Raw genomic sequence first — 22,937 nt, 5'->3', positions numbered from 1 at the left:
CGTCTCGTTCCCTTCTCAGGGAACAACAGTTACATACGAAACCCGAGACATTTTCATGTGTCAGACACAACTATGCAAAAAAGCATTTTGGTATGAATCAACATTCGCATACAGAAGAACAGTTTAGCACGTGTGCTTAAAAAGTCTAGAATTTTTATGATTATCCTACACTACACAGGGAATAATATGGATTTTTTTCCAGAAAAATTCTTGCATAAAATAGATTCATCTATGCATCTATGCATGTATATTTTCAAAAACTTCCCAGGGCCTTGAATTTTTCCCCCAGATTCACAAACTTTCAAGGACCCAATCCAGCATCATGGACAGTTGGCAAATGTTCTCACAAATTATTTTGGGATAACTTACATGAATTTATAAAAAAATATATAGATAATGGCCAAGTGGGCAGTGCTTCAATAGGTTGAGCAAATGTGCATTTAAATCTTGACTTAAGGTTCTCCCGCCTGTCCTTTCATAACATAGGGATTAACTAACGGGGATAATTGTATTACAGCTACTTTACATATTTCTACAGGGCCAAACAATCTGTGGTTTTGCTTTTTTTCTCTTACTGTCAGAAGATCCTCTGTGAAAAGTTTTGGTTAAGATATTGCACAAAGAGTGTTTTGGAGGCATGAAAGTAAATTTCTTCATCTTATGTTTTTTTATTTCTGAGTCAAGTGTGTAAGTCATCAAATCCAACCTTATATTATTATAATCACTGTCTTGTTACCTAAAACATAACAGTATTTTGAAACATGTCAGCAACTCCTAGTAACTGATAGCTGGGATTGAAAACATTTATTACACAGCGGGGTTAGTTGTCACAAAGCCTCAGCTATACAATGATAATGAAATGAAAACAATGTAAATACTATTCATCAAAATGATAACTGTTAATACAATATCAGGGGAAATATCTTTCTATTTCTATGCATTGATCCATGACACAAGGATGGTTAGATGAAGGATCGCAGATGGATGGATGAATGTGTGGATATCTATTATAGGCAGATATATAAACAATATCCCCCTTTAGTATATACACTGTAAAAAAATTTGCTGTAATTATGCAGCTGGTTGCCACTGGATAAAGACTGAAAATGTTTGATGTTCATTTAACTTTGAACAAACTGTTGCCAGTAAATAACATAAATGTAAAATTTACAGTAAGTTATTGGCAGCTAGTTGCCAGTAATATCCAGTAATACTGTAATTTCTACAGAAATATTTTACAGTGTAGACAAAATTTTATTGAATTATTTGTGTTTAAACAAAATTTTCTAGCAGCTGTTACAACAAACTTTGTTTGTTACAATGAACCCCACCTATGGGGTAAGTTGTCACATTTGCACCCCTGTCACTTTCAGTGTAATTGTATGATAACAGAAGGTCCCACAAACAAACTTTAAGTGTTTATTTGTAGCAAAGATGTGTGTGTGTTGATTGTGTAAAAAAATGATTGTATAACTTATATTTTTTAATGATAAAAGTCAAGAAGCGTTAGTTTGTGACCCGCTCTCCCCTACTCTTCTGCCAATAAAGGCACAAAATTCCTTTTCATTTTACAACCCACTCAAACAGATATTAGGGGTGTGACGAGTCACAAAACTCACGGTTCAGATCACATTACAGTTTTTGAGGCACGGATCGGATAATTTCTCGAATCAGCAAAGGGGTGGAAAAAAAATATATGAAGAGTTTGGTTCCAAAACGCAATAAATCCATTTTGACAAATTTCGGTAAAAACGTGTTTTCTATACCAAGAAAGTGACAAGATGAAAACCATTATTTTCTGTTACAAACTTTCACATAGCATCTTTAGGTTATAAAAACATAAAAAATTCAAATCCATAACTTGATTTTCAAAGATTTATTATAAAAACGAATTATTTTTTTCCACAAAATGCAATAAATCCATGACAGTTTTTTATTTCAAAATGCTATAAATCTATTCAATCAATGTATAAATGTGCATTCATCTTTACCATTTCATATTTATTTAGTTGACTAGTGGTATACAATGATTAAAAAATAAACATTAATGGAATTAACCAAAACACTTACTTTGTTATATTAAGAACACTGTCATTGCTGCGGTTATACTTGACGTCGTCTCTTTAAATTTTCACAGCGATCAGCTATAAAATGTTTTGGTCCCGCTCGATTTTCGTTGACTTTGAGTAAAATAATGTAAAGTTTTCATAAGATCCTCTGGGGTCAATGTTTTAGCATGAGAAGCTTGATGCTGTCGGGAGAACAAGCAACCGAGTGCCTCTCGCGGATATTATTAGATGTTGATGGCTTACGTTTCTTTCCCGTCACAGAAAACCATCACAGGTTTAGCAATGCAATTAAAGTATTATTTTGTTTTGTTTGTTGATCACGCAGTACAAAGTAGATGAGGAAAACTAGGACTCTGTGTACTCAGCGCGCTGCCATGTTTGCTTACATTGCATGAATGGTGGGCTGTAATTTCAGGAATGGATTTATTGCGTTCTGTAAAAAAGGAGGAGTGGCGTTTGTCGCATTTTGGGAAAAAAGGGAGAAAAGATGACAGAATATCACGGCGGGTATTGGATTTTGTGTAAAATTAAGAATTTACTTTTAACTACTGACCTGATATAATACTGATTTTGGCAGTAACTAATTTTTTTCAAAAATGGCGTTTATCACGCTTTGGAACCAAACTCTTCATATATATTATAAACTTTCCCTTTTCAAATCTGCGAATTGATCCGTGAATCGCATGCGAGCCAAACCGTGCAAGCCGTCACACCACTTACAGATATAAGCTACAGTATTCCTAGACCCACTATGATACTTTTAAAAAAGAAATATTTTTTTAATGCAACATTGTCTCTCAATTACTGTGATTTCATAACACTTGCATGTACCATAATATTACTTTTCGTAAGTGAATTTCCTCTTTCTTCTGACTTAAATTGGACATTTTATCTGGGCTGTAAAAACTGTGGCATTCCAGCAGTGAGTCTGCATTTCCTGTGTCTACACAGCACTTCCTGTAACACAGTGATGGTATCCTCTCGCACATCGGCCTTTGTGCAGAGACCTCAGAGAAAAGAAGAGGAAAATGGCACAACCAGACTGTTTTACAAGGTCCAGGAAATGGCACAGGAACAGCATCCAATGACTGACCATATAAAGCAGCACTGGGCTATTGTAAGCACCATAGACTGTAAAAAAAGATGGACGAAGTGACGATGCTTACTGAACGTAAAATGCACGACGATGGGCGCTGACACGTTATGCAAAAACATCAGTTTGGAGCCAGGGCATGCAAAGAAGGAATCGTCCGTGGAGGCCCAGAGGCTCAACTACCACCCAAACGCTCGCACACCCAATTCAACCATGGCCCTTAAACGTCTCATTTGACTAGCTTGCTAAATAAGGCAAGTTAAATACAACTCAATTTGTCAGTGTGAAATAACACAGAAATCGAAAATAAGTTAGTTATATCTTCAATCTTCCTTAGAAGCTTTTAGAGTCCGCTCACAGAAGCTGTCAATCAAAAATGTCAATCATAACGACATGCCCCATTTCTATAGCATCAAATTATTAGCTAAAAAGAAACTTATCCCAAAAATGAACAATTGAACAAATATCAGCGTGATAACAACTACCTTAAATGACCATAACCATCTTTCTGAAATTTTTATTGGAAGTGTAATTTATTGTTTTATTTTGACCCAAGTCCCGTTCGTTTGCATGGAGAGAGCGGGCTTTACGCTGTACTGTATCCAGCCACCAGGGGGCGATCAAAGAGCCAGTGGCTTTACTTTTCCGCATGTATGAGGTATGTCGCACACACAAACACATATTGGCTGCTTCCGAAACCGCATACTGTATAGTAGGTACTGAATAAGATGAAGTACCTACACTGAAAAAAATGATTCATTGAATTTAATAAATTTTTTTAAGGTAAGTGGTTGCAATCAATTTATTTAAGCTACATTTAAACAAACATTCTATATTTTATTTTACTTTACTAATCTTTGTTTAAATGTAGCTTAAATAAATTGATTGCAACCACTTACCTTAAAAAAATTTATTAAATTCAATTAATAATTTTTGTCAGTGTACTTACTTGCCGTTAAAACAGTAGGTACTGTATAGCATGAATCCTGGTAGTATGAATGAGATTCAGACGTACTACATCCGCTATGTTGATACATCACGTGACATACATCGTCATCACGTCATGTCATTTCAGCGCGAAAACAGCCGCATGCCTCTTCTTCTTCATTGGATAACTCCTGTCCCGGGGTATCATGGGATAGTGAAGTGTCCATCGTATGCACGCTGCAAAATCTAACCGGAAGTAGTCGGTCATCCGGGAACTTTTCGCATACAGTTTTTCGAATACTATGTATTCGAGTCGGAGCCGATGGTGTAGTGGACGGTGCTCCGACACATGGTGCAGACGCACTTACGGCGCATTCACACGGGGCGTAAGCGTTAACGCTTAATGGAAGGCTTGTCTGAAGCGTGGCCAACAGCCAATCACAGTGGCCGCTACACATGCTCCATTCTTCCATAAACGTAATTGGCTGGCTCTGTCTAGGTAATTTGCATAAGGCGATCTGATTGGCTGACGCACGCGTTGCCGCTTGAAAAGTTGAGAAATGTTCAACTTCTGCCACGAGCAACGGCACTGACACGGTGCCGACGGATCCACAATTCAGTCCGGCAACGCATGACGTTACCCATTAAAAGTGAATGGGAAGCGTTAACGCTGACGCCCCGTGTGAATGCGCCGTTATGGCGACCAAAGTTCGAATCCCGGCTCGAGGTCCTTTGCCAATCCCATACCCCTCTCTTCACCCTATACTTTCCTGTCATCTCCTTAATTACTGTCTATCCAATAAAGGCAAAAAGCCCCCAAAAAATAACTTATATACTATGTATTCGCACATACTACTCGCCTCGCCTACTGCTTTTCGCGTACTATATAGTATGAAGTAGGCGGTTTCGGACGCAGCAATTGGGTCTCATTCACAAAGCATGCGTAAGCATGAGATGTGCGTACGGATGTTCTTTCATGAAATTTGTGACCCTGTCTGTGAAATCCAGGTTAAAGTCTGATAATCTAATGATGAGATTTGGAACATTAAAGATTGATTTTACTTTAATATTGAGGTCATGTCAAAGAAATAAAGATATCAAATTTATATTTTCACCAGTGATGCACCGATGTATCGGCCATCGATATTTATCGGCCGATTTTTGATGAATTTGAAACCATCGGCATATCGGCAATAGCACGAGAAAGGCCGATACCGATTGTTTATTAATTAACTGCATAAAGAAATCCATTATATGTAAAAAACGAGTTAATGTTGTTTATCAAATAAATGCTGAATAGCAAAAACCACCTTTGAAGGTTGTCATGCTGTCTTATTATATTTATTTTAGTTTAATTTGTGCCTCTCTTATTATATTGGTCAGTTGAATGTTAATTAGGTCCAATCAATGTTCAGTAAAAATAATTTGATGCAGAAATAAACTAGCTAATAGACCAACTGTATAGTATTGTATACAAGTGTTTAATATCGGTATCGGCATCGGTATCGGCCCAAACAAATCCTATCGTGTATCCCTAATTTTCACAGAATGTTCTTTACATTTATTTTATGTAGAAAACAATAAATCACTCTAAATCAGCATTTCTCTGCTTTTTAAGTGAGGGTGGATAAAAAACAAGAACATCAAGTTATTATGCATAATAACATAATAACACTGCATTTAACCCAACAACAACCACACAGGAAGGGCAGAGCATGGATATAAAAAACATGTCTTCTTAAAACAACAAAGCTTTTAAAGAACCCTTGGTAACCGCAATTCAAGCGCTTGCCCAAACAGCTATCAAAGGCATGTAAACTAAGACAACATCAGCCTCTGTAATCAGGAGTACAGTACGTGTTCAGACATATGTCTTCAATTTCGCCTTTCCACAGGACGGAAAAACACCGCAATTCATCTTTGATGGACAACAACAGACAGCCTACAGGAACACGGACACAACGGTAACATAGCAGTCATCTATTAGCATACTGGCCAAAGGGGTAATTATGAACATTGGCAAGCAAAGATGTTAACATAGCTATGTCACAACAAACTCCATAAAAAACATTAGGAATTACATCATATGATCTTGACCAGTGATAGGACTGAGGAGGACACGCCCACTCCCTCCACACCTCCAATCAGCTTATCCCATCCCACAAAGATGTGGGCTTTCTGACAAAGATCTGAGGAATCTGGGGAATTAGAGATTTTCCGCATCAGCAACATTTTATAACCAAAGTCCTTTGTCCTCTCTATTTCCAGGGGAGTTTTAGTGAGAACTATGACTATTTGACATGAGTCAAACTTGTGGTCAACGGCTACAGGGCTAGTTCACCCAAAATTCAAATCTGTTATTTACTCATCCTCAAATTCCTTCAAACTCATGACGTTCTGTATTGTGTGGAATACAAACGTTTTTATGCATAGACTGTTAAAGCTGCTTTTGACCGATGTTATGTCAGGTTATGTATTAAATAGAGATGCATGGATTTACCGGCCATACAGATTTTTTATTTGTTATGGACGATTTATTATGGACACAAAGCTGTTTTACAAATGCGCCTCTGAAGGTAACTCTTGAGAAAAGTCTACAACATTTTTATTTCAAACATTATTTATAAGTGTGATTATGATAAGTACCCACAGCAGCTTTTTTTATAAGGGTAACCATGGTAACCGCTGTATTTCTGCTATTAAGCGCCATTTACTGTCAGAGAGTGAGTTTGCACTTTTATTCAGCCCGTTTGATGTTTTTGTATTGTGCATGCGTTTTGTTTTGTTTTATTTAGCATCATTTCATAAAAATAAAGTAAAATCACTTCTTTATCCTTAAAATCTTGATTATTAAAGAAATAACAATTTTGTGTTTCCATTACAGATTTGTACCGAGCCCCTAAGGGGACATTGGAGTAAAAAATATCAAATAAGTTTATCAATAAGTTCAGTTTCATGTGCTCACGCGAAACCTTCATTTGCAGAATTTTCTTTAAAAGTTAAGTTTTGCATGCGCATGTGAAACTAAACTTTATTAAATTTTCTCTCCATGTCCCCTTAGGGGCTCTGTAGATTTGCGCAAAACTTTAGCAATATTTTTTTAATGTCAACAAAAATACAGCGTTTCCATTAAGCAATGATATGCAACTGAAAGTTTTTTTTCTCACGTGATAAGTCATTTCAAACCTCACCTCGACTGATCGACCTCGACACCACCACACAAAAAAATATTTTTAACCGAAGGACACATAAAAGTATTATCCAAATATTGATGCCAAGGAAAGCCCCTAAACTTAAAAGCAGCAACGTAGGAGGTAATAGGAGATTATTTTAAATAGGAGTGTTATCCAAACATTGGCAAGGAAAGCATCTTATACTTGGGAGCAGACATGTATTGAGGTGTTTTTGGTAGGTTTTAGTTATACCACGTCATCTTCAAACTGTTTCCATTGCACCTTTGCGAAATACACCTTTTTCTAATTGCCTGAAAAACATTTAGGGCAACCCTCATTTGAGCGTAACAACTTTTTGCAATATATGAGGGTTTTAGCGAAATTGACGCATTTTATTTGTGTCATTTTGTGCAATTCAAAAAGCAATGGAAACTCAGCAAATTAAGTTAAATTTAAAGGGGTCATATCATGAAATTTTTTGTTTAAGTGCTATAATTGGGTCTCCAATGCTTCTATCAACCTAGAAAATGTGAAAAAGAACAACCCCAGTAACTTAGTTTTGGTAAACCATTCTCTGCAAGCATTTGAAAAAAATAGCTCATTGAAATTTGTAGGGATGGCTAACGATTAATTGTGATTAATCTATAACAAAATCAAAGTTTTTGTTTACATCATGTATGTGTGTGAACTGTGTATAATTATTACTTATATATAAATATGCACACATGCATGTATAATTTTAAGAAAAAATATATATTTATATATTAAGTAGGGATGCATATCAATTAATCGCGATTAATCTATAGCAGAATAAAAGTTTTTGTTTACATCATATATGTGTGTGAACTGTGTATAATAATTATGTATATATAAATATGCACACATGCATGTATAATTTTAAGAAAAAAATATATTTATATATTAAGTATTTATATTTATATGTAATATAAATTATACATAAATATACAAATGTATATACACATGTAAACATTGCTTAAATATATACATGCATGTGTGTGCATTTAACTATACAAAGTTATTATACACAGTACACACACATATATGATGTAAACAAAAACTTTTATTCTGCTATAGATTAATCGCGATTAATTGATATGCATCCCTAATATTAAGTATTTATATGTGTGTGTGTGTGTGTGTGCACTTATCTATACAAAGTTATTATACACAGTTCACACACATATATGATGTGATATATGAGAGTTTTTGCTAAATTAACATGTTTCCATTAGCCGTATTTTCAATATGTGCAATTTAAAAAGTAATGGAAACGCAGCTAATGAAATCTAATTTAAAGTCCCCATGAAATGAAAACGGATAATTCTTATTTTTAATGGAATATTGCAATGTTTATTATATGCAATTTATACATGTGGGTAATTTTTTTATTCATGTGCCATCATAATCTTTATTAAAAATCTGAATAGGTACTTCCACACACTTGTGTAGATACTTCTCTGATGACGTCAGCTAGACGGCTTGGGTGGAGCATCCTTAACCCCGCCCCATTCAAATGTCAACTACAAGTTCCATTTCTGAATGAAACGCCAACTTTTCTATATCCATTCAACTTGCATTGGACAACACAAGCCAAGCCTGCTATTTTCTTCATGCGATATTCGGTTTCACTCGAAATGTGTCTCAAAGCTGAAGTCGATCACAACATCCTATTCACGGAGACTTCAAAACAAAAACAACTTCTGATCCCACAGTCAAATAGCTACAGGTATTTTTGGTTTAAGGCCAGTTTGACCCGTTTAATCTTATATAACAGGCAAATAAATATCTTGTTTATGTACTCTTTGATTCTGGCTTAAACACAGAAAAAAACTGAAATCGGTGTCTGCCCATTTGCTTGTAAAAATATCAACAATAGGAATCAGCCAAAAAAAAAAAAATCATGATGGTGCATCACTTAAAGGTATTGCGGAGGATTTTCTATTTCCGGGTGGATCATCAAGACTATTGGTCCTGCTAGTTGTCAATCAAGAGTGTTGCGCAATTGCATTTTTTTAAAAAGTGGAGAAGGCGGTTCTTTTCTAAAATTCGAGAAAATCCTCCGCTATACCTTTAAATAAAATTACAATATACATAGCTCTGTATGTACAACAGACTTGAAATCAAACCTAGTCATTGGAACACAGGCCTTTCCACAGAAAAAAAAGTCATGTGGTTTTGGGGAAAAAATGAAGGTGAATAAATATTTTGTTTTATTTTAGCATTAACTGCCCAACAAAATGCTAAACCTTTTCGGTTAGTCATGCATGCGCACAAAGCTGCGTTTTATCAAGGGAGTTGTAATTTTCACAGCTCAATAGTTTTTGTACCCGCATCTCTTAAACAGGCCATTACTAACCGCTACAAGTGCTTACCTACTGTGATGACACATAAACTGCTCTCACACACCTAAAAAGGAAGAAAACCACATTTATAACTGCGGTTTGGACCATTACACAGCCTCTATTTCAGCTGTGTTGATCACAGGGGCGGCCTTAATGACAGAGCAGGAAGCAGCACATCTGTCATTCTTCAGCCGTGCTCATCTTTTCCCAATTCACATAATCTCTCAACCACAGACACGATACTCTTTCCACCGTTCTGTCTGAGGGGAGCACGGTCCATTTCAAACTTTCCTTTTTTGGGCACAGCATCCCGAAAGAGCACAACCCAAGCCATCTCGGAATTGTGTCCTGGGGCACTGGAGTTGCTCTCATCTCGGTGTAGAAAAGAGAGGAGCGACCACAGTCATAAAGTTACACATTCATCTTCAGCTTATCTGCTCTACCTTTAGCCCAGGGTCATACGATCCAGACAAAGGACAGTTTTATTACACAAGATGAGAGAGAGGATGAAGGAAAGGCTTTACAAGAATGCCCTACCTCCCCTAAAACCTTTTTGCAAAAAACAGGGAGGCCTTAAGTTCCAGAAGCAACTTAATTCTGCTGAAATGTCACAATGTCCAAAGCCAAGCTGTTATTAACAGATATGTTATGGCAACAGGAAAAAATAAGCTTTTGGAGATTTGCTGCCCGAGCAGTTTTGTAAAAAGAGAGAAAACTTGGGATCATTTTAAAATAGCTCGCAAAGCACAATTAAAGACACCAAAATAAGAAAATCGACAACCACATAAAATCCACTCCGCGACTGCTAGCAGAACCAAATATTTTTTAACCCAAGTCTTCAAATAAAGAGTTTTAAAGTTTTAGAAACAAAAAGTATTAAATTGCACTATAAAAAATCTACGCTCTACACTTATCTTTCATGACTGTAATAAATTATTCACCGCATAAAGCAGGACAAAGAAAGTTGTGATGATACTGAAACTCGCTGAAAATGCTGTTTATTATTTGTGTACCTGCTCAAAGAGAGAGCGAGGGAATTCGTCGCAGCTCTGATCTTGTTCTGTGCCTCCACGTGGGTCAAATCCTCTGCGTTGGCATCACCAATGGACACTACCCAATCTCCCACACCCACTCCGGCCTGGGCCGCCTTGCCGCCTGGGGTCAGCTGAAAATGCCAGAGAGAACAATTGTAACCACAGAACACAAGCATAAATAAGCATTTTAATAGCTTGAGAACATGACAACTCATTGCTTACTAGACGTTGAGATTTTTAGAAAGTAATCCGTCAAGGCACAATTTAAGTGTGCTTTGAAAGGCAACTATTGTATAACAGCTACGTGGCTCATATGTTTTTTTACTGGATTTTTTATGGAGTTGTTCTGGTTGTTAGTAAAGCAATTGCTCTGATTATTTGGGTCTCCGGATGTATTTCGGGTCACTTTTTTAAATGTATATGTTTATATTTAGCATGCAAAATTTAGCAATATTTGATATGCACCACAGTATTGCTTTTTCTAAAATTTCTCAAATTAAAATATACAGTACTCCTCCATGCCAGAATTAGATTTGTTGTTTATGCAATGTTATAGTGATCATCATATATAATTATTTCTCAGTCTCTTTAATAGAATACATCCAGAAAATACAGGAATGTGTATATAGTATTAAAAACTGTATAAAAATGTAAACTGATGTGTCCCTTTCACTTGAGCAATAGCAGGAAACTACAGGATCTCTTAAACCTGAATGAAATTAAATCCTAATATTTAATTTTAAAGAAATTAGTCTTTTTACTTCATTCTCCTCAAAAACGCTCAAGATATGTTTATTGTTTAGTGCCAAAAGAGGTCGGACTAAACAGACGATGCCTAAGGAAGACATTTAGTCCTGAAAATTTAATTTTTCATATTTCCTGTTTGTATCGTAATAAAATAGATTGAAAAATAAATATGGATGGACATTCAAACATCTAAAACAACAAGTCTGGTGGTGGTGGCCTAAGACTTTTACAAGTATATTTTTTAACTTTTTCCCCGCCATTGACCAGTTATCTCGTCAATTACGAGAAAAACGCTTCCCTGCCAATGATGAGTTTTTACGGCAATCCATATTTCCGCTATTATCCACAAGGTGGTGCTCTTACACAACTTTTAAAACACTAAAGCATTCACTCAGTTAAAAACGGTAAAAACTCTGTGTATATTTTGATTTTTGCTCTAAATCTGATCTTGATCAAAAGTCCTTTATAAAAATGCAATTATTTCAGCTTTTTGCATAAAATTTTGTATTTTTTATGAAACCTATGCATATTTGAGAGGTGATAAAAAAGAGAACAAATAAAAATAGGATGAAACAAAGTTTATTTTTTAAAGCAGAGGGTCTATTCTTTCATTTGATATATTTATATATTTAAAGAACAACATTTTAAACTTTTGTGAAAATCATAGAAAATGCTGCCACTGGCTGTCAACTTTTTTTTTAAATGCTGGTGGGGAAAGGGTTAAATTACTTAAATATCATGCACAGTTGCATTATCCAACATAAAACTTTGACCATACATTACTTTTTGAAATATTACAATGAAATCGCTCATTTATTGCAAACCATTGCGATATGCATACCGCGATATGCACATATGTTATTTCTGGTATATTGCACAGTCCTAATACACAGGATTTTATCGCCTGAAGTGACGATGTGAAAAATCACAAGCAAGAAATAAATCACAAATGGTCCAGGACAAATTCTGAGTTTTATTTTGAAAAAATAAATAATAAATAAATAAATAAATAAAAAGCAATAGAATGTGACTCTTACCACCACTTATAAAAATCTTAAAAATATTGTACACGCATAACCTAAATTGTTTATGATTTGCCCCACATCCTGAAGATATATGATTTTTAGGGCACGTTTATTAAATGGACCACCAGTGACTGAGAAGATTAAAAGTGGAACATTTCTCTCATTTGACAAACCTGTTTAATTACTAAAACCATATACTATATCTCTTATATCAATGGCAAAAAGCAAGAAAATGCTTTACAGGGTTTTCCGCAGAAAATTTGTTAGTTAAGGTGGTAGGGATGGGCGTGTGGGCGTTACCGGGGGTGTGACAATCAAAGGGTCGGGGCGTACGTATGATGAAAATTTAAATATTTTTATTTAAAACACTCAAATAAAACTTAATTTTGAAGAAACTATGACAGAAAATGAACACAAAATAGATTATTAATGAATTAATTTTTTTTACCTCTAATGGGAATAGCTGCGTTATGAAGTGAAACTAAAGTGTTAATAAACAAACTAAAGCAGATATTGTAGAACGTCTGGCGAACGATGATAAATTGTAAAAACTGATTATTTCCCACTATTAATTACATTATCTTAAAAGAGTGTAACTACTGTAGCATGTAAATAATGTGAGCAAGAGCGCTCAACAATTATATCTAATCAACAGGCACGTGCAACCTAGCTAGCAGGTTGCTCAAACAACAAAATCACCAGCTAACTTACTTTAAATTTGCAAGAACTATAGACTAATGCACGTGCACGCTCGTGGTGTGAAGCACGTCCGGGAGATGCACTTGACGAATTTTTTTTTTTTTTTTGGACGACCTAGTTAAGGCAGTAGGGTTTCCCAGCTTAGGCGGGCCGCCCAAACTGCAAAGTACTGCGGGAAACCCTGCTTTACATCTACATTTATACGTTTGGCAGACACTTTTATCCAAAGCAACTTGCAGTGCATTACAAGGTATACATTTTTCTAACAGTATGTGTGTTTTCTGGGTTTAACCCCATGACTGCTGCTAACGCAATGCTCTGAGCTATACTGGAGAAAAAGCACTTTTTAATCAGCACGAATACAGACATAAAACTAAATATAGCTGCAAGCAGCGATACCGGGGTCAAGCCAAAAAGGGCACAGAAGAAGGTAAACTTGAGTCCGGATGAGCAGTTTAAAAAACCTAGCAAAACCTCCTGATTTCAGACAAATTAATATAACAGTAATCAGCAAAAAAGCTGTGTTCTTATTCAGTGAAATCTCTCCCTCACGTCTTGAGGAGCATTGACAACTAGAACACTGAAGGAAATGTGAGTGGTGCTTGCAGTGGTAATACTCAGCTCACAAAATGTTACTGTGGTGTTAATGAGTCGAAAGAGCCCACCCCCATGTCTATACGCTGTTCTGATGAAGAGATATAGCTCTTGCAAAAACAGGTGATAAGGCATTCTCATTGGTTGCTAGACAGTAAATTGACATCCATCAGTGATTATAATCCAAGCCATGAAATGAATAATCCATGATGATTTACGGTTTTAGATGTGTTTATTCCAGTAGTTTTAGGCAAAAATTACCATTTTCTATCTCAAAACCACTAGGTGGCGCTGTGACAAAATTGTGCATGCAACTTCAGGTCATGATTATGTTACATCGAGCTAGTTTTATGACTATACACTTTAGTTTAGTGAAGAAACAGTTGTATGACCATAGGGCTGGCTTGATATCACAGGTTTTGTTCAATTATAACGCCAACTAGTGGTGCAAGCAAGCAATTTTTTGTGTGTAGCCTCAGACTGTGGTCGTACATCAGCGTATCAAATCTGGTGAAAAAATCTCTTTTCGTTGCGAAGTTATAACCATTTATGTGTAAAAAAATACAAAATTTAAAGGTAATTTTTCGTTTTTTGCATGTTTAGGTCATTTCTGATGAAAATTTTAATATAACGCCAATAGAACTTTTTGTTCAGAAGGTAAGGTTAGTTTCTTCCTATGGTGTTTTTGAGTCGATCAGAATTACGCTCGCGGAGTTATTCGCGCGTGTTATTTAAGCGCTATTTTGCCGCACAGGGTTAACAGTAAGCCGAATCCTGGCATGTTTGGTATCGTTAGACTCGGCAACTATTCAAAACTCCAAGGAAACAAGTCCCTTGTAAATACGATGATCATAGCCAAAGTTATAGGCCTATAAATCATTCATCTGGCCACTAGGTGGCGCTGCAACGGAACTGTGCATGCTCCCTCAGTTCCTGACTGGCATCTCAAGTACCAAGATTCGTGTCAATAGGCCTAAGTTTGGAGAAGATACAGCCTAAAATCTGTTTTTTTGCGCTCTATGTAAAATTCGTTGACATGCTATACGACAACGGATTGGTTTATCGAAATTCTTTTAATAACTTTTTGCCTTGAGTGTCTCTAAATGCTGCATACCGATTTTCGTGGAAATCGGGCAAAAGCTCTAGGACGAGTTCGCAAAAGTAGGTTTTTCAAATAATTCAAAATGGCGGAAAATTTTTCATGACGGAAAATGACGTCATAGGGTCCATTCGAATCGTCTTGAGCCAAGGAATCAGAGGAAACAAGAATTTCTAGGACTTACGGATCAGAAGTTATAAGCAAAAAGGTAAGTGCAATTTTGGACTGTTGGTGGCGCTAGTGGGTTTAAGATAGAGACTCCAAAATTGCTGTGGATACTATTTGGACTGTCCTCTGTCAGTGTGCCAAATTTCATAACTTTCCTATGTACGGTTCTATGGGCTGCCATAGACCGCAATGGAACAGGAAGAAGAATAATATTTAAAAAGAAAAAGAAAAAGAAAAAGAAAACTAACGGATACAATAGGGGTCTTCGCCCATTCTGGGCTTGACCCCTAATAATCTAAACATAGATATTAAAAAACCCACGCCTCCAGTGTGCGTGCTTTACCTATTCAAATCTGTCAATACAAATCAATCAAACACTACCAAACAAAAGAGAGACACACCTGACAGGAACTGTAGTCTAAAGCATTACAAAGAATGTAATACTCAATAATAGCCTGTAATAAGTCTATAATAATCCTGTACTTTACTAAGGTAACGACTTTTCAATTCTGTTCCCAGGAGGCCACCATCCTGTAAACCTTTATCAACACACATGTATCAGCAAATGAAGGGTCAGGACTACATGAAAACTGAGAGGTGTCTACAAGCAGGGCTGGAACAGAATTGAATAGCTCCGGTTTATAGCATTAAAGCGCAGGGCTTACAAGATGAGGGGGATTTGCCAATGAGGTAAAAATCAACCAGTAACAGTGAGGCGTTACGTCCAAAGCCACACCCTAAAAGGAAAAGTTTAAAAGAACGTAGGGAAAGCGTGTGCTTGTTTGACATGGAAATGAGTTTTCAAATACTGGAACTGCCCTGTAATGTTTTCTATGGGAATTCATGTTCGGTGTGCATGCCCGGCAAAAGCACAGACATAAACGAATGACGTAATGTTACATCATGTTCATGAAGCACACATGAGTCACATTAACATCTGTGTAAAACTGAGTCCATCTATGCAAGCGGGGTGATCATGTAAATGGTGTCCAAAGTCTTGGTTATACTTGTAATTATTTTACCAATTTTGGTAAAAAAGCAAAAAGATATACAACTATAAAATCACCCAAATACATCATAAATATATAGCTCGCAAATGCTCAGTATAAAATAACACTACCAAAATGATAAGGTCCAAAGTTTAGTCAGCCGGTGTTTGATTCTTTCTGGAAATAAGTCTTAAAGTGCACCTATTTCATTGCTAAAAAACAAGGCAATTTTGTGTATTTGGTATAATACAATGTGTTCGCGTGATTTATGGTTTAAAAAAAAAACATTATTTACCACATAACGTACATTTTTTTGCTCCACATATACTACTTAACTCAAATGCATTCATTTTGTACAAAACTCATTGATTTTAAAAGCCCTGTGTTCCTGATTGGTCAGCTAATCTGTACGTTGTGATTGGCCTGAATACATCTGACGTCAACAGGAAATGTGACGCCCCTTACCATGTTTGAAAGATTTGCTCACAAAGCAATGCTAACGGGAGTTAACTTACAGGCTGTAAATCCGAAGCGGGAGGAATTATGATAATGTCGTTCTTTCCTACATCACCAATCCCAGGAAGAAAACTGTTGCCTACAATCCGTGTGTTTGTTGTAGTCCAAGAAAAGAGATTTACGTTTGAGACGATAACTCGCGGTTGTACCTTTGCATATCGTTAACATGTACTAATACACACTTACACATCAAAGGAAATGTAAAATCGTGAATCGGATAATTGGTGTTCTTTAAAATGCCAGAGAGCAAAGTGTAAACATCTTACACACTTTAAAATTTCTGAATGAACTTTTTGAATCTTACACGTAATATCTCAGGCCCATTTTTGGTCTAGACTATTTCCGATGGGACTAAACAAATTTATTTGGAAACGTTTTGCTAAAAACAGTAATACTATATAATTTCCAAGTTAAGAATTGAACCTTAAAGCCAAAGATACACACATATAATCAAGTTTCCTTGATGCCAACACCACATTTGTACAATAAAAGAAGCCCAAAAAGCAAAATGCAATGCATCATTACTAGCGCTTAATCTGTGTAATAGCATAATAAGACCTTCGGTGGTAACATCCTAATGAGATACAGCTTTTGCTTTTGGCATGTGTGTGAATGTAATGCACACGATCTACTCTCATGTCCATGTAAACCTTAAACTAAACCTTTAATATGTGGTAGACCTTGGGGAAAAGAGAGACATGGAGTCTACCACACATTTTCTGTCTATGTGGTTTGCTCTTCACTACAAATAAACATTTAACTCTTTACTGTATTCAATGTGGTTTTTAATGAATTGCAATCAAAATTTCATCCCTCCTTCAAGGTCTTTGGGATATTTTCCACTGATTTTGTCATCCATCAAGTGAACGGGATAAAATAAAAAGCTTTTTTCAGTAGGGATGCACCGATATGGAAATTTTGGCCGATACCGATAACTCTTTATATTTGTGGGCGATAACGGATATATATATATAGGCCGATAAATATTCATATTATTTTCACAATGAAAAACTCCCAGACCATTGACATCTTGTCTTTGTGCTAGACTAGCATACTCTTCTTAAGCCCGCAACACGTGTCATCTTCGTGCTATGTCACAGAAAGCACCAATCAAAACTCCACATGGCCAGCAATGAGCAAGTGAAGTGGTTCAACAAACCAAAATAATCCATCATTTATCGGCTTTCATTTATCGGCCTAATTTTGCGATCAGACCGATAACCGATAATATTAAAAATAAGCAGTTATCGACCGATAACGATATGTCAGCCAATATATCGTGCATCCCTATTTTTTAGGTATTCATGTTGGTAGCACAAACGCAAATGAGTCGATATCGAATAATGATTATTTGATTTGCAACAAGTATAAGTCATAGTTATTATTATTATTTTTATTATTATTATAATCATCACCATCCTTTAGCGCCACTAATAACAATCTCTAAAGGAATAAACAAATGTATCTATTAATATTTGTGATGGATATTTTAGTTTCTACCTCTATTTTCCAAATTTAACCAGTTTTTTTCTGTCTCAGCCACCTGTTGTTCATGTCAACGGCCCCAACAATACAATAGTAGGACAGCACTGCAACACGAAAACAGAAGTTATTGTCCTCGGGCATGCAAGTCTTTATGAATAACAACCGTCGGGCCCTCAGCAGCCTGTTGTGAGACCATGCAAAATTTATGAAACATTGGAGCTATTGTGACATCATCACGACATCATGAGGAAATGGCCGGGTCTGAACAACAAAGGACTCCCTCAGGTTCGGCACTCTGGCAGAGGTACAGGAACAGAGAAACTGAAGCCAGACCAAGAGGGTTCTTAAATGCAAACACATGGAGCAACAGATGAGAGACAGGGTTTAGATACAAAAGGCAGAAAAAACGAAACAAGGAGATCGTGGACGGGGTGCGAAACGAGCGGTGTTGTGTACAGTAGAGCATGCAGATGAAGCTGATGGACGTGGCCACCTGTGTTCCTGCCTCAATCTTGGAGCTCAGCTGTTCCTTGATTTTAGTGCGGTGGCAGTAAAGTGCTGTGCTAAGATCTTTTGCAAGTCAAAGGGGAAAGCGTAGAGAAACTTTAAACCCTCGGACTTCAAAATGCCGGGACTGCACGTTCACCTAAACGGCTCAAAATGAAAAGGCCGTCAGCCATATTGCATGCCCGGTGGTATACGTAAGAGTAAGAAACCAGAACTTTATTTGGAGCTTTTAAAGAATACATCTTCTTTTAATATGAATAAGCTCATTGAATACATGCGTATACCGGTCAACCGAGCTGCATTTTCTACAGTTTTCTTCCCTAGACAGCCAGAGGTCGTTTCGACCTTGATGCTGCTAAAAGTTTATGTGTTGACCCTAAAGACCACCCTTGTACTGGTTGTTAAAATCCTTGCCACATTTCACTTTCCATTTCCTTTTGGGGGCCGTAAGACTCCGGGCCTCTTTGCAATTGCGTCAGCTGATACGACCGAGCCATAAATATCTTGAATGTAGGAGTCGAGCTTTAAACCAAGTGGCCTTCAAAGGTCTACTGAAACAGCTACTGAGACTAGTTCTACAAAAGCAAATAAGTGTAAAAAACTTAAATGACTCAATGACCAACTTAGATGGCAACTTAAGAAAGCACGTCAAACGCATTTCCTTTTAGTTTGTAAAAAAGGACAGGTCACACAAAAATCGATCTTATTCATACTTCAAAACCATTACAAACATGTATTCGGCGTTTGGTGGGACATGCAAAGCTCTCAAGCTCCAAAAGGATAATTTTTGTTGAATTACTCATGGATTGGATTACTAAAAATGAAAAAGCGATGTGTGATCACTTGCGATATACGATAAGCAGTAAAGGTTAAAACGACTTCAGTAAGTAAATAAACCAGGTTAGCCTGCCAGAGCCTGAACAACACAGCACAAAAGAAAAACCCTTCAAAAGATGACATCATGAACAATTCCCTAATTCCGGTTAAGCTTCATTTTTGCTTGTTGCTCGCTAATGAAAACCAGATGGACTTCCAATTCAAGCAAACTGAAATCGTAATATTTGCATATTGCAATCGGCATTGATTTCACAGCTAGTACAAGCAGACACGAGACCGTCTTACGCCGGTTTCACATTCTCTGATTTCATCTGGAAAGTATTCCTATGAGGTCCGGTAACCCTGTCATCTGGTTTGGGAAATGATGACTGGAGATATTAATGGATAGTGGGTCCAAAAGTAGACAAAGGGCTCTCCTGTTGCCAGGAATAGCAAAGCAGTGTTAAAAATCCCAGGAATGCTAAAGAAATATGCCAATGAAGGGAATGAATACCAATGGATTGGAGTAATGAAGAAGTGTAAAGAAAATATTTGGGGGAAAATGAAGGCTTGTCCACTTTTAAATACTATTAACTAATAGTAGTAAATCCCAAATTAATAGACGTCTGCACTAGGGCTGTTTATCACCAACCATTTCATAATACGATACGTATCACGATACAGTGCCACGGTGTGATGCGTGTCACGATACAAGGCCATTTTTTGTTTATGATTTAGTGACATTATTATCCGTTTATTGTACATTAAATAAGCCGTTTTGTAACAGTTGTGTTTTTGCCATTTATTTCATTGCGTCCGTCTCATTCATGTGAGCAAGAAAAAGACGGACACACAAAGTAGGGGAGTAACAATACATCGATATGGATCGATGCATCAATTAAATTTCCACGGTATGATGCATCAATGCCACACATAAAATATCGATATAAGGTATCTTAATTTTGGCACACTCCGCATCCTTATTCCTTGACGTAACATCCATCTACGAATTTCCCCCAAATCGTGCATTTTTGTGTGCTAGCATCAGCAAGTGAATGCAATGCAGCAACAACAACTTGTAGCAGTGAAAACACAGCGAAAGAGACAGAAAACGTTGTGACTACTATCAGATGCAAATCGTGGGTTCTGAAATATTTTGTATTTGGAAAATGGATTGACAGAAAACCTTTGCCAGCATTGAAACACTAAAAGACTTTGACTGTTGCCATCATAAGATTGATTTTGTGACATTTTTCCCTCATTCTTTATTTTTCTTTATTTAAAAAAAACTGTTTTGTTTTTACTTTTTAACTTTTATTCTTAAATGTACTTTGTGGGTCCTTCCGTATTGATCAACTATGATCCGTCACGCAATTTTAAAAAAAGGCATCAGAATTGTTACCGAAAGTGCTGTATCGATGTGCGCATCGTCATGAGTTCATGGCGATGTATTGTTGTATCAATATTTTGAAGGCAGCACTATTCTTCACTCTTCTATTGAATTTTGTACAATAGTGCACTAATGGGTTCATGCTAAAAAGACATTAAATGCTTTTCTCCCAAGGGACTTATGGTGCGTTCACATCAGATGCGACTGAAGTGTTAAGCGCAAATGATTTACATGTTAAGTCAATGCAAAGACATGATAGACATCCTGTGGCATGAATAGCGCGATTCACATGAATGAAGTGGCGCGAATTGAAAGTGTCAGGCGGCGTTTGATGCAGAATTTCGCAAAATCGCGCAAGTAGAAAAATTTGAACTTTGTCAGATATTTGCGCTGCGTTAACCAATCAGGAGCTCTTGTTGTGACACGATTATGACGTAGTGAGTGAAGGCAAAAATAAAAATCAAAAATGGAGGACAAAATCATCATTGCTGTATCACCAGGAGCTGCACAACACATCTTCGTACTTTTATAGAAACAAAATAAATTTAATTAAAATTTGCTTGGAAGAAAGTAAGGAGGTCAGAAAATGCTTTTTACTCAATTTGAGCTATAAAAATATATACATATTAAGATTACAAGCTAGCTAAAGCCCCAAAATTGAGAAAATTGAAATTCATTTGCGAATAATGCAATTTTCACGCACGAATGAAGCGAGTTAACTCAAAATGTTCAAGCGCCCAACTATGCGTGATTTATTCGCTTCATTCACATCTGGTGTAAATGCACAGTTACAGTGCATTATTAGGTTTGTATTCATGTTTTTACCTAAGGTTCAAACCCAGGACTTTGGCTTTAATGGCCCAGTCGAGCTACTAGAAAATAGAGATGAGTTACATGTAGGGATTTCTTAAAATCACTAACCTCAAGTATGAGTAAATGTAAACATTTCGCCTTCCAAGAGATTCATAAAGATTTCTACAAACAGGTCCCCATATTCCACTTCTTCATATTCCTGTTTGAACAGAAAGCCTCATTCATCCTAGCCGTCTGCAAGGCCTCACTTAAACATTTTCCTTAAAAGGAAAAGAAACCACTAGTTTTCCCTACATTTCACTTTTATACCTGAGGGACTGTGCATACTGTATCTTCATTACCATGACCCGCGCTAAAGAACAATGGAGTTATGCGCTGTGAATGGGCGTAACCTCAGTCAACATGAATGAATCAACATCCTCCATATAAGGCTAACAATTCACTTTTAACAGCTGAGCTTAATCTCAGACAACACAACAAACATGGCTAATAAGTCACCTTCTGTCAGCCTGATGACTCATTGATGTCAACCCAAACATAGGAAGTCATCTGTCTGTAACATCTCTTTTGAAAGTTCATTTTCACGTCAGTCAACAAGTGAGGATGTGTAAGGTTAAACAACCAAAGAAAACACCTCATACCTAAGGCATGGTACGGTAAAATGTGAGTCATGTGACGATGATTAAGTTGGTTACAATAAGAGCAATGTTACAGCTGTTACAAACAGGGCCGTTGACATATACATAATATATGACACATCTGGGTGGCTTTTTGTAGCCATTTTCCATTTCCTAAAAACAACTACTGGTGGGAAAAAACACATCTTATACTAGCTGACCAGAAAGCTTTAGAACTAACACAAGCACATGATGTCACCATCACAGATTTGCATTTATGTTGTTTACACAGCATCTTATCAAAAACTCGCCGGATGAAAGCCGTTTTTAAAAGTTTGCATTTTCAGGACCCCAAAAGCTGACGCTGTGTAAACGAACAGCCAAAACTTTCCCGTTTACGATTGAAATCATTGTTGTGTAAACGGCCCCCCAAGTACCTAAACAACCCGATTAGCCAGCTTGGGCAACTATATAGACCACATCTGAGACCATTTCAGACCCGTTCAAACTGGTTTAAGCTTTTTTTGTGAGCAGGCACACTGATGTAATTCCAGAAGATTTCTTCAAAAACAAAAAAGCAAACAAAGATAGTCATCTGGTGTGAAGATGCCAGTATCTGTTCAGACCTGTAGATGAAATCATTCTTCATAAACTCAAGACCCCGCACCGATCTTTAAACAAAGCTAAATCGGGTTAAGTATGGCACGCACAGACACGATCCTGATATTGCATAACATCTGCTAGCAGCAGGAGGCTTTACGAATGCCTCTCACGTTGACAGGTGAAGTCACCATTTTGGCTCAAGCAGACATG

At 36.8% G+C, this 22,937-nt stretch overlaps 1 protein-coding gene across 5 annotated transcripts in view; it reads right to left on the bottom strand.

The window, feature by feature from the left end:
* pdlim7 (PDZ and LIM domain 7) overlaps positions 1–22,937 on the bottom strand; it is a 56,240-nt gene that overhangs the window by 26,617 nt on the left and 6,686 nt on the right. For all 5 annotated transcript variants that reach the window (XM_055177869.2, XM_055177870.2, XM_073854494.1 and 2 more), the window contains exon 3: positions 10,639–10,790. In XM_055177869.2, coding sequence (XP_055033844.2) covers positions 10,639–10,790 — 152 coding nt within the window. The remainder of the gene's footprint in view (positions 1–10,638; positions 10,791–22,937) is intronic.

The sequence above is a fragment of the Misgurnus anguillicaudatus genome, chromosome 16, assembly GCF_027580225.2.
Source record: "Misgurnus anguillicaudatus chromosome 16, ASM2758022v2, whole genome shotgun sequence".
Lineage (NCBI taxonomy): Eukaryota > Metazoa > Chordata > Actinopteri > Cypriniformes > Cobitidae > Misgurnus > Misgurnus anguillicaudatus.
The sequence above is the reverse complement of the archived record's forward strand: the minus strand, read 5'-3'. Positions and strand labels throughout refer to the sequence as shown.